Source organism: Lampetra fluviatilis, chromosome 43 (assembly GCF_964198595.1).
Source record: "Lampetra fluviatilis chromosome 43, kcLamFluv1.1, whole genome shotgun sequence".
NCBI lineage: Eukaryota > Metazoa > Chordata > Hyperoartia > Petromyzontiformes > Petromyzontidae > Lampetra > Lampetra fluviatilis.
The window spans coordinates 3,447,942-3,461,631 of NC_136317.1; the positions used below are offsets into that span (position 1 = coordinate 3,447,942).

Below are 13,690 nucleotides of genomic sequence, written 5' to 3' on the forward strand. Positions count from 1 at the left end.
TGCGGTCCAACCGTCCCCCGACCACCCCGCCCCCTGCCGCCGCCTGCGACCTTCCCCGTTAACTACACTAAACACAAATAATGAACAAGGAACAGGCCCGGAAGATGTGCCGTTACTTACAGAGGGAGCTGGACTTCCGCTGGCGCTGCCGGAGCCGCCGGCCCGCGCCGCTGCCGCCCCTTGCCGCCCACTCTGCTCGGCAGCCAGCCCGGCGAGGTGTCGCTCCAGCGCGTCCCAATCCATGGTGGGAAGAGGAGCGTCAGCCCCATCATCGCCGCCGCCGCCGCCACCGCCGCCGCCGTCAGACGTGACATTTGCAGAGGCAGTAATGGCAGCGGCAGCAGAACTGCAAGTCACGGCGGCAACGGCGGTTGCGGTGCCGCCCCCCCTTACCCCGCCACTGACGGCCGCTTTGGCTGCGGCCGCTCCCGTCGATCCACCGCCGGCCCCCGTGCCAGCACCCCGGACGCTCGAGGAGTTGGCATTGGGCGAAAGTTGCCGGGGTAGGGAGGTGGCCCGGTCCTGGCCGCTCGTGCCGCCGCTCACGCCGGCGCCACCGCCGCCACCGTCGCCGCAGTCATGGGCCGAGTTGGCGTTGGGCGACAGCGTGGGGCGCCCGGGCAGAGGGGAGGTGCGGCCATCACCGGCACGACCTCCTCCTCCCGTCACCTGGTCGCTGGCACCACCACCGCCGCCGTCGTCGTCGTTACAGCGGAGGAGTCTGACGGCTCGAACACGCTCCTCCTCCACATCGTCGTGCCACTCCTGCAACACGCAGCGCTCGTACTCCCGGAAGTCGGAGCCGCCGGAAGTGTCGTCGTCATCGTCGTCGTCGTCGTTCCGTCCCTTTCTCCCCTCCCGCTCTTCCTCCTCCTCCTCCTCTTCGTCGTCGTCATCGAGCTCCAGGCTCGGGGAGCTCTTTCCCTCGGAGCAGGGGGTCTCCTTGGTGGAGCAGGCCTCCGAGCTGGAGCGACTCAGGCACGGGTCACTGCTCAGGTCCATAACATCCTCGCGCGAGTCCTGCGCCGCAGACACAAGGTCGCACCGCACACAGTGCCACGTCGTTAACTCATCCGGGAAAGAGCCACGTTGAGTCCTTCAACAAGGCTCTAACTTGGCACGTTTGGGGAAAAAAGGACAAAAAAATTTTTTCCGGTTGTTTTACGGATAAGAGGAAAACGGACCGGAAAAGTTGCGCACATGTAGAAAACCGCAAATGTCCGTTTGGTGTTGTTTATTCACAAAAGCCTAAACCCATATCGAGGACTCTTCCATGAAGTTGCTGCATTTGGGATATTCAGACAATTCCACATCAAGCTGTGTGTGTTGCTTGTGAGAAGCCTTAGCCGTAAAAATCCACGCGTGTAATGGCGTAACACTCAAAAATACTGTTCGTAGCAACAAACATTAATTTAATGACAACAATTTACAGCCCTTTGTCAATCAGCTGCCGAATGAAATCCTCCCCGTGCTCTGTAGGTGATTTCGGTGGCTTGACTACACATGGCCACTCTGGTCAGCGCAGGCTGTTGAAGGGCAAGATGTCCAGAACCGTTTCAGATCTCCCTCGCCACTGCTTACCTCTCCTCTCTCATCTCACTCCAAGCCAGAAGGTCGCAAACGGGTTTCGATTCCTTACGAGTACCCGTACCTAGCCGCATCAGGGTCGAAAACGGGTACCTGTACACGTACCCTACCCGATACCCGGCTACCCGTATTCGGCCGGGTATCGGGTAGGGTACGGGTACCCGGTTGCGACCTCTGGGATGAAGCCATGTTGCAGGCGCGGGTGGGTTGATTCTAGGAACTTGAATTGTGAGAAGAGACAAGACGTTGGGAAATGAGTGACAAACGGTGACTCACCAGTGACTCACGGCCTACCCGTACCCGTACCCGGCCGGGTACGGGTAGCCGGGTATCAGGTAGGGTACGGGTATCGGGTACCTGATTGCGACCTCTGAGATGAAGCCATGTTGCAGGCGCGGGTGGGTTGATTCTAGGAACTTGAATTGTGAGAAGAGACAAGACGTTGGGAAATGAGTGACAAACAGTTACTCACCAGTGACTCACGGTCTACCCGTACCCGTACCCGGCCGCACCAGGGTCGCAAACGGGTACCCGTACCCGGCCGGCCGGGTACGGGTAGCCAGGTATCGGGTAGGGTACGGGTATCGGGTACCCGGTTGCGACCTCTGCTCCAAGCACTCCGCTCCAGCAACCACATTGCCCACATTGTCTGGAACTCCCTTCACCCAGTCATCTGTGCTGTCGATTCCCTGGTCAAATCTTCGGCTTAAAGTTATTTCGTCCCCTTCACCTCTGGCTCTTGGTCATTATGTGTATAAATAATTACCCATCCTTTCCCCACGATACCCATGTCCCACTGCTTTGTACAGCACCTTTAGAAGCAGTTCCATTAAAATTATATTAATCTGTGGTAACGTGGGGGGAAAGCATCAAAGACCATGTAATTCACGACTCTCCGTGATAATACTCATATTTTCTGCGTAGAAAAATCGCCGATGTTCAGAGGTTTTAGCCACGCGGCTAGAATTATCCACGACAAATGTGGGGATTTACAGGAGCAGCATGGCACGTGACTGACCACTCGTATAATTTGCAACAACAAAAAATTACTGTATAAATATCGCCATTTATTACAAAATAAATGGGGGGGGGGGGGGGAAGACGTAAGTGGAGCAAATCTCCCATGAGGGCCTAGAGTTACAGATTTTGCACAAAAATTTGTATTAAAATCCAAAGCGGATTAAGTCTCGCGGTCAATAGGCCACATCAGCACAGCAGAGTCTGTGCCACGTGTACCAACATAGAGGCTTTTTTTCTTGTTTTAATGCCTGTATCTTTCCTGTCTCTGTTGTGAGACATCTCAATTGGGTGATGCGTTTTGGAACGTGGGAGGTTTCTTGGAAGCGGGCCGGCATGATCACGATATCTCACGAAGTTTAGGGGGGAATTAGACGCAAACAATATTCACATTTTTCAGATATATAATTTTTTGACACCCTCCATTACGGGAGTTCCTGTGAATCGGGGGATAACGGATTATTTTAGGATTCGTGGTGGTTTTATTCCATAGTGTATTATTATATTGTTATTTTCATAATTTTTTATAATGCAATTTATCATGTCCACAATATTTCACAGGCATAAATGAATGTGAATCACGGAGCAAAACTCCGTGTCTCTCAAAGGCCAGGTGAAAGGCAGGTTGCAGATTGAATGTTTGCAAATGTGCAGTGGGGTGGTGCTCCAGACAATTTTTGGTATCTATCACTGAGAAGGAGTAACTTTGATTGTTATTAATTTTGCTGATAAGAAATGCAATAAAGCTTTGTATTCATTCAAATGATGCCACATTGTTTCAAAGGATCATTGGCGGAATACTTGAACAACAAGTTTGTCTTGTTCAGGAGGAGAATATCATGGTGGATGGGTGTGAAGGTGTGAAGAGGAACTTGTACAAGACAACTGGATTTCTCTCCAAGGTAAATTACGATAGATATCTAAAACTAACTGTTTACATTTTTTTAAATTACATTATGATTTTTGGAGCATGTTGCAAAATTGTTTATTTCTAAGTGGGCCTCGGCTGCTTTCCTAGATCTCCGGCCTGATGCGAGTTGCCTTTGTGGGCAGAACCTTCTAGGCCAGAATACAGGGTTAAGGAAAGTGTTTGAGGCCTGGCCAAGCTTAAATTGTTCCATTTTCCGTTGTATAGTGCTTGCACTTTATTGCCGCAAACGTTTCAATGTTTGAAAAGTACAGGAATTTAAATCGCCGTGTTGCCTACACAGTACTCAACTTTTTTTTCTTCTCTCATTTTAATTCAATTCGGTACCATTATCATTTCTGCAATATTACTACGGGAGTAATAAAGCTCAGTTTTTATTTGATTATACTTTTAATCTATGTTTGGCATGCTGATGAAAAACTAATTCAGATTCCTGCATGTACATACTGTATTAATGAGCATGAATTACATTTCATTTTTTTTCTTCATGTGTAAATTAATTGAATTCTGTATTCTTTTCTGCAGTGTGTGCACTGTACACTCTTGTGTTTAAGTTTAAGTTTTGCTTAAGTCAGACATCTGTTTCCACTAAAATGTGTTTTTTACACTGTATTCCTATTGCAGTACCAGATGATGTGACCCCACAGTTCATTCGTACCCATATGAGATTTAGAGGCATATTCTACTGGTAGGAACCTCCTGGTTACACCAGCCCACAGGGGATTATTGTGTCCGTCCGTCATGAATACAAAAATGGGATGGGTGGGGCTAGGTGGGGAGGGGCTGGGTGGGGAGGGGCTGGGTGGGAAGGAGCTGGGTGGGGAGGGTGGGGAGGGGCTGGGTGGGGAGGGTGGGGCTGGGTGGGGGGTGGGAGGGGTGGGGCTGGGTGGGGAGGGGCTGGTCACCCCGTGGTGCCCTTATAAAACTCAACGTTTAACCTACTCACGCCGACTTGTGCCCGCCCTCACACTCGGCCATATTTGCGGAATACACCACGCCGCCGTTGACCCTGGCCATTGACCGAGCAACCCAACGTTCCTACCAGCTCCCTCCGCAGGAATGTGTTTGACTGTCAGGCAGTAAAATTATGGCATAATTGAAGCAGCAGAAATCTTCTTATCCGTGACTCGATTATCCACGGCAGCTATAGGTCCACCAAAAGCTTATTATCCAGACCCTGTTACAATTTTCCACAACGTTCCCATCCTTCGTTGCGGATTGGCTTCCTCTTATCTGGAATTTGTATGCGGACGTGGGGAGGATTCGTGCGTTATGCATCAAGATTATCTACAGGTTCTTGGAGATAATATTTTTTTTAAAGCAGTGCTGAAATAAATTGTGAGTACATTCAAATGCATTCAAATGATTATACATTGATCCTCCTTTGGCAGCGTGTTTGCTAACACAGGGCACATAAGCAGCTATTGAAACGCTCTTCCACTTGTGATCAAATCTCTCGCTGATAAGTTGAGTCGCGCGGTAAATTCACCCTATTATCTGCAATTGCGTGCAATTTATTTTGGATTCAATTTGGGGATAAAAGTTGTAAGGCACAGTCTTTTAACTCCGGGGTGGAGCTAGTGGTTAACAAACATTTTGTATTAACTAGGCGACATGAATTTCGATTTAAAGCTTTCGTGACTGCAGGGATTCATCTTCTTGGTTCTTTCGGTAAAGTCACGTAGAAGGGAAATAATAAAAATTAAATATAATAAAATAATTCTCACGACGTTTTGGCCACAACGCAAGCAGCCGTCCTCAGGTGAAGAACAGGGCTGTCGGAAAGACAGCGTCTGAATGACGCAGTCACGAAAGCCGAAACGTCGTGAGAATTATTTTATTATGTTTTATTTTCATTATTTTATTATTTCCCTTCTACGTGACTTTACCGAAAGAACCAAAAAGATAGGCGACATGAGTTGGAATTGCCTTTCTTCTGGCACAAACTTGCTGCGCTGACATTGAACTGTTGCGACGACGTAAGGGATTTTAGCATTTAAAAATGCAAAAATCCTAAACTGTGACCCCCATATGGCAAAAACTCCCGGCGTCTGCATTTTTTTTACATTATTGGAGTCCCAAGTTACGTTCCGCGCTCCTATAATCCGCGTTTCGCCCGCAGATTCATGGAGTTACACGGCCAAAAAGGCCAAAATGAAGCTAAATACGGTACCGTGCTGAGGATTTGTATTTATTTGGCAGTCTACCGCGCATTGCAGGATCATTGGGAATCTCAGCTCATATCACCGTCGATTAATGGAATTTCGCTGTCATGGTGATGACAGTGAAATCGAGGTGGTGATGACAGTGAAATCGAGGTGATGATGGTGAAGATACGGACCAACTTCCGTATCATTTTTCCCGTGTCACTCTGACCCTGCCAAGATCACAGTAATGGTCACAGAGATGACGGTCGGAATGAACGATGTATGGAACTCCGAAGGAAAATGATGATGACGATGATGGAGATGATGTAAACGCATTTAAGTATCTCCTTGTTGCTAAAGTTTCTGCGTTTTATTAACCGGCGTTATTTCTCCACTGGTTTCTTCTGATTTAAAGCTTCTTTCGTGACTGCAGGGATTCATATTCTTGGTACTTTCGGTAAAGTCACGTAGACGGGAAATTAAAAAATTTAAAAAATGTATAACCAATAAAAATTGATTTTTTCTTTTCATATTTCCCTTCTACGTGACTTTCCCGAAAGAACCAAGAATAGGGCTTCTTCTGCTTAAGTAAATAGCGTCACTTGCACACACGGCATGCATGACCTTTGTAACTTCCAGCGCAGATGAAAGGTCGCTCGGAGTGTGCTGCTCTGATTATCGTACTGTACTTGTGTTAAAAATTAGGAAACTTATTTTGGTTAAGGGTACGCACATAGTATGTGTACACAGTATGTGTAGTACATGCATCGCTTGTACACAACAGACTGTGCAGTAGTTTAAACATACAAATAACCCTCTACCTGCCTATTATCCGCGAATATAGTAGGGTAACATCGCAGATAATAGGATCTGTGATGTTCGGCGCCACATCGAGGCGATTAAGAGGCATTCTCCTCGGTGTGTGAGTGGCACAGTGGCACTCACACATCAGCTCCACTCTTCTCTAGCCTGTGTCACTCACTCACTCACACACCAACGCATCTCTTCTCTAGCCTGTGTCACTCACTCACACACCAACTCCATCTCTTCTCTAGCCTGTCACTCACTCACTCACACACCAACGCATCTCTTCTCTAGCCTGTGTCACTCACTCACTCACACACCAACGCATCTCTTCTCTAGCCTGTGTCACTCACTCACTCACACACCAACTCCATCTCTTCTCTAGCCTGTGTCACTCACTCACTCACACACCAACTCCATCTCTTCTCTAGCCTGTGTCACTCACTCACACACACACCAACTCCATCTCTTCTCTAGCCTGTGTCACTCACTCACACATCAACTCATCTCTTCTCTAGCCTGTCACTCACTCACTCACACACCAACGCATCTCTTCTCTAGCCTGTGTCACTCACTCACTCACACACCAACGCATCTCTTCTCTAGCCTGTGTCACTCACTCACTCACACACCAACTCCATCTCTTCTCTAGCCTGTGTCACTCACTCACTCACACACCAACTCCATCTCTTCTCTAGCCTGTGTCACTCACTCACACACACACCAACTCCATCTCTTCTCTAGCCTGTGTCACTCACTCACACACCAACGCATCTCTTCTCTAACCTGTGTCACTCACTCACTCACACACCAACTCCATCTCTTCTCTAGCCTGTGTCACTCACTCACTCACACACCAACGCATCTCTTCTCTAGCCTGTGTCACTCACTCACACACCAACTCCATCTCTTCTCTAGCCTGTGTCACTCACTCACTCACACACCAACTCCATCTCTTCTCTAGCCTGTGTCACTCACTCACTCACACATCAACTCATCTCTTCTCTAGCCTGTCACTCACTCACTCACACACCAACGCATCTCTTCTCTAGCCTGTGTCACTCACTCACTCACACACCAACTCCATCTCTTCTCTAGCCTGTGTCACTCACTCACTCACACACCAACTCCATCTCTTCTCTAGCCTGTGTCACTCACTCACTCACACACCAACTCCATCTCTTCTCTAGCCTGTGTCACTCACTCACACACACAACAACTCCATCTCTTCTCTAGCCTGTGTCACTCACTCACTCACACACCAACGCATCTCTTCTCTAGCCTGTGTCACTCACTCACACACCAACTCCATCGCTTCTCTAGCCTGTGTCACTCACTCACTCACACACCAACTCCATCTCTTCTCTAGCCTGTGTCACTCACTTACTCACACACCAACTCCATCTCTTCTCTAGCCTGTGTCACTCACTCACACACCAACTCCATCTCTTCTCTAGCCTGGGCATGCGGGCTACTTGACCCAGCCAAACGCAGCCTCGCCCTGCAAGTGGCGATGGGACTGTGTCCAGATCTTTCAATGATCTGCTGTAACCCAGGCTGGTTAGATCCAGGACGGATCGTTGGCAGGCAGGGCCAGTCTGAATGTTTCCAGCCGACTCAGATATTCCTTTAAACGGACAGAAGGTGGGGGGGGGGAAGATCGACGTTTCGGAAACACACAGAACAGAGGGTATGATTGTGGCAGGGAATTGTATGCCAGAAAGAACAGGCACACACACACACAGTCATGTACACACACGATTTACGGTGTACAGTAATTATATACAGAGGGCAAGAAGGAATTTAAAAAATGTACTGTACACAGATGTATATGCCTACACGCAAGGTGCAAGTTTCTAGGCACACACAGACACAGGATCCCCCGTACAATATAGCCTCAACATGCTGTAGGGGCAAGTGCTGTTTGCGAGCACACGACACACACACACGACACACACAAGACACACACACAGACAAACACACACACAACACACACACACACAAGACACATACACACAAGACGTGAAACACACACACAAGACACACCGTCACACACGACACACACGACGACACACACAAGCACATTCCTTGAAGCAGCCTCGCTCCCCCCTTTAGAAATCCGCTCACCCACCAACAACAACAAGAAGCAGGGGGCGACATCCACATTGGAATGTGACCACCCTTCAAAGTTCCCCACCACCATCACCACTTTCGTGTTCTTCGTCTTCATGCACAAACCATCTTCTTGGTTCTTTCGGTAAAGTCACGTAGAAGGGAAATAATAAAATAATAAGGTGACCTGAGGACGACTGCTTGCGTTGTGGCCGAAACGTCGTGAGAATTATTTTATTACGTTTTATTTTTATTATTTTATTATTTCCCTTCTACGTGACTTTACCGAAAGAACCAAGAAGATGAATCCTTGCAGTCACGAAAGCTTTAAATCGAAAAATGCACAAACCACTTTGCCGAAGCAATAACAAAATAGTATTGTTACGTACGTAATTGTATGGACACATTGCCACGTGCGTTTATAATACTAATTTAACGCGTTATAAAGTAAAATGCAGTAACTGTACTGTAGTCATTCAATGTAGTCATTGTATTTGTGCACGTATAGTTAAGTTGTAGTTCTAGTTTACACAATGTATAGCAACACACATAACACCAAGAACACACGTAATGTTTCACTACATTACGATAACATACACACACAGAGATGTTTAAAGGGTCACATTATTAAAGCACAACACTTTGTAACCATGGTTAAGCGTTTAAATGAACTCTTAACTCGTGCACTGTATTGTTAAAACATGTACTTTAAACAGATGTAGATTGAACCACACACGCACACACAGTGTTGAGATGTATCCAAACGTAAATTAACTTCAATTTAGATTTTAAATTAACTTGTATACGGAACACGTGGAGCTGAACATACATTCAAAGTACTGCACTGTATGTAGTTTTATTGTTATTATTGTTATTTTAGCGTGCTATGTAGTAGTGTGGTACAGTACCAGACACACAACGCATGTTTTTTTTATATCTCATCAGGCTATAAAAGTGTTTAGTTTTAACATTGTAATAAGTTAAACAACGAATATGATTGACACGTGTGTGTGTGTGCACGTGTATTGCTGTATAAAGTGTAAATAAATGTTGATTTTCTTCACCGCAGATACAAACGACACTTTAAAAACACAACATGATATATATACATACACATATATACATATACTAACATAACTGTACATAAAGTGTGCATCGTCTACAGTAGGCGAGGCGGTCACGTCAATTTGCAGTGTCATGGAACGGATTTAAAACGCGAAGATTTAAACGTTAAACTTTGTTGATTCATCTACACACACACATCCTATATAGTACACGTACAGATACACTCATTGTTAACTTGTAAGTAACCCTATTATACAGTACACATACACCATGTAGACTCACTTAAGCTGTCCGTACCACGTAAATAACATTACATATCACGGAATGAAACACTAACAGTGTATCTATGCACTTAAGCTCGGCCTTGTGTGTGTTTTCGTCGGTGTGTTATACCGTATTTCGTAACATATACCAGAATATGTACAAACAACACCAGTAAAGTCTTAACAGACTGTAGGGGCACGGCAGAACCAGGTCCGACCGCCTTTGTCTCCCCAGTGACGATGTTTACTACACAGCGCTACACCAGGTGCTCGTTTGAGGCTGAGTCGACCTAGGGGAGGCCCAGGACCGGTTCAGATAATCGTCATCGGTGGTGGCCGTGAGGCCGTGAGCTGGAATCGAACTCGGGTCGCCGGGTTTGTAGCGCAGCGTAGCGCTAACCACTACACCCACCGCTCCCCACACACACAGACACACACAGACAAACACACACAGACAAACACACACACACAGACACACACAGACACACAGACACACACACAGCGTACACACACAGTGACACACAGTGACACCCACACAGACATACACAGTGACACACACAGACACACAGACAGACACACAGACAGACACAGACAGACACAGACAGACACAGACAGACAGACACACACAGACACACACAGACAGACACACACAGACAGACACACAGACAGACACACACAGACAGACACACAGACAGACACACACAGACAGACACACAGACAGACAGACACACAGACAGACAGACACACACAGACAGACACACAGACACACACAGACAGACACACACAGACACAGACACACACACTGGCTTGTTTCCATACCTGTTAGCAGATCCAGTTCTATTAACACTTGAGGCAGGAGCTGAGAGACACACGCGGACAGAGCGACACAAGCTACCGCCGAAGGAGCACGGGCAGATTCTGAACCAGCACCCAATCCAGCCACAGCCCCTGGGTGACACAGAGGGCCCGAGCACACACCCCACCCACCCACACACCCACACGAACATCCCACCATCCCTCCTCCTACTCACCAGAATAGCCAAACAGTGAACACACACACCCAACCCACCCCTCCTCCCCAACCCACCCCTCCTCCCCCCACCCACCCACCCTTCTCCTCCTCTCACCCACCCACCCTTCTCCTCCCCCCCACCCACCCTCCTCACCCACCCACCCTCCTCCTCCCCCCACCCACCCACCCTTCTCCTCTCACCCACCCTCCTTCCTCCACCCACCCACCCTCCTCCTCCCCCCCACCCTCCTCCCCCCACCCACCCTCCTCCTCCTCCCCCCACCCACCCTCCTCCTCCTCCCCCCACCCACCCTCCTCCTCCCCCCACCCACCCTCCTCCTCCTCCCCCCACCCACCCTCCTCCTCCTCCCCCCACCCACCCTCCTCCTCCCCCCACCCACCCTCCTCCTCCCCCCACCCACCCACCCACCCTCCTCCCCACCCACCCACCCTCCTCCCCACCCACCCACCCTCCTCCTCCCCATCCACCCTCCTCCCCTCCTCCCCACCCACCCTTCTCCCCCCCACCCACCCACCCTCCTCCTCCCCACCCACCCTCCCCACCCACCCTCCTCCTCCCCACCCACCCTTCTCCCCCCCACCCACCCTCCTCCCACCCACCCTCCTTCCCTCCTTCTCCCCACCCACCCACCCTCCACCTCCTCCCCCCCACACACACACCCACCCTCCTCCTCCCCCCACCCTCCTCCCCCCCACCCACCCACCCACCACCTTCCCCCCACCCCACCCACCCACCCTCCTCCTACCCACCCACCCTCCACCTCCTCCCCCCCACACACCCACCCACCCTCCTCCTCCCCCCACCCTCCTCCCCCCCACCCACCCACCCACCACCTTCCCCCCACCCTCCTCCTCCCCACAAACCCTCATCCTCCCCACCAGGATAGCCACACACCCAGTCGCCACGCATACACGCGCCCACCAGCTCTGCCCACCTCCCACACACCCACCCACCCACCATACAGATTCTCACGCAAGCTACCCCAACTCACCACCATATAACTAACATCACCCACCTACCTACCTTATCGTGTCCTCGACAAGCCGCTAATATCACACAATACCCATACCCCAACCCACCCACCTACCTACCTTACCTGTATTATATCCACATTTTAGTTGCTATTAAAAAGGGTCATTGCCCGAAACGGCGCCTATTATTGCTTTCCTCTTAAGGCCACAGTGTCATTGACGAGTGTGCTGAATGTTTCGTTATTTGTGATTGCGCGCCACTGCCAAAGCATTGGCACCAAACACAGTCATCTGTATAACCTCTTACCATCAGTACCACGACCAGCACGATACCATACCCATCCATCCTATGTATAATTCACAGATCCAGTATTACAATAATAATAGGGTTTGTCCCCTTTTTTCTGGCAACAACTGAAACCTTTTTTAAATCCTTTATTAAATCCTTTATATTAAGTTCGCGTGCTTGCTTGCTTGCTTGCGTGCTTGCTTGCTTGCTTAGGACCGTGCAAATCTTTCGGTCGTTTTTTAACCCACTTCCCGTGATCCAATCGAGCTGACATTTTCCACACAGACTCGTTGTGCCAGACAATTATTGTTCGTGAAAAAAAATTCCCAAAATTTTACACTTTTTAGGCAAAAAAAAATGATTTTACATATATTCAAATAGAACGCATTCATGGCTTTGGCTGAACGTCAGAGTGTAAGAGCCCAGAGCGTAACCCCTCCACAGGCCGTGGCGGAGTAGCGCAGTTGGTAGCGCCCTCGCTTCCCATGCCAAAGGTCGCGGGATCGATCCCCGCGTCCTCCACAGGCGAATATATTTTTAAATCCTTTATATTAAGTTCGCTTGCTTGCTTAGGACCGTGCAAATCTTTCGCTCGTTTTTTAACACACTTCCCGTGATCCAATCGAGCTGACATTTTCCACACAGACTCGTTGTGTGTGACAATTAATTTTCGTGAAAAAAAAATCCAAAATTTTACACTGTTTAGGGAAAACAAATTAAATATTTAATTACCAATTGCTTAATGGTGGCAGACAATCATCTGACGCATAGGTGGCAGCCATCTCAAGCCAGAGGACGAGAGGACTCTAGCCGCCACGCATATAAAGGATTTATAGTGAAAAACTTTGTTTTTACGGGTTTACTTGTATTAAGTTCGCTTGCTTGCGTGCTTGCGTGCTTGCTTGCTTACGACCGTGCAAATCTTTCGGTCGTTTTTTTAACACACTTCCCGTGATCCAATCGAGCTGACATTTTCCACACAGACTCGTTGTGCGTGACAATTAATTTTCGTGAAATTTTTTCCCCAAAATTTTACACTTTTTAGGGAAACATTATTAAATATTTAATTACCAATTGCTTAATGGTGGCAGACAATCATCTGACCCATAGGTGGCAGCCATCTCAAGCCAGAGGACGAGAGGACTCTAGCCGCCCAGATGCCACGCATATAAAGGATTTAGAGTGAAAAACTTTGTTTTTACGGGTTAATTTTACGAGGAATCATGTCTGCATTAACCACAAAACTTGTGGTCAAAATGCAAACAAAAAACACACTGATGTAAAAAGGTTTCAGTTTTGTTGCGAGACAAAAAGGGGAAAAACCCTATTATTATACTTTGGTACTGGCAAAGGAGGTCTAATGATGTAAATCCAGTATTGTTACCACCACTGTTGTATACCATACGATCAACCTTTTCACATCACCACTCTACCTATGACATCCGGATACAATTATATCTAATCTTGTACCGG

At 48.3% G+C, this 13,690-nt stretch overlaps 1 protein-coding gene across 1 annotated transcript in view; it reads right to left on the bottom strand.

Annotated features, from left to right (window-relative positions):
- LOC144947025 (schwannomin-interacting protein 1-like) overlaps positions 1-10,886 on the bottom strand; it is a 36,107-nt gene extending 25,221 nt beyond the window's left edge. The window contains exons 1-2 of the mRNA XM_078876165.1: positions 10,743-10,886; positions 121-1,020 (exon numbers count right to left, since the gene is read on the bottom strand). Coding sequence (XP_078732291.1) covers positions 121-1,002 — 882 coding nt within the window. The 5' untranslated portion in view covers positions 1,003-1,020; positions 10,743-10,886. The remainder of the gene's footprint in view (positions 1-120; positions 1,021-10,742) is intronic.
- Positions 10,887-13,690: the final 2,804 nt, after the last annotated feature.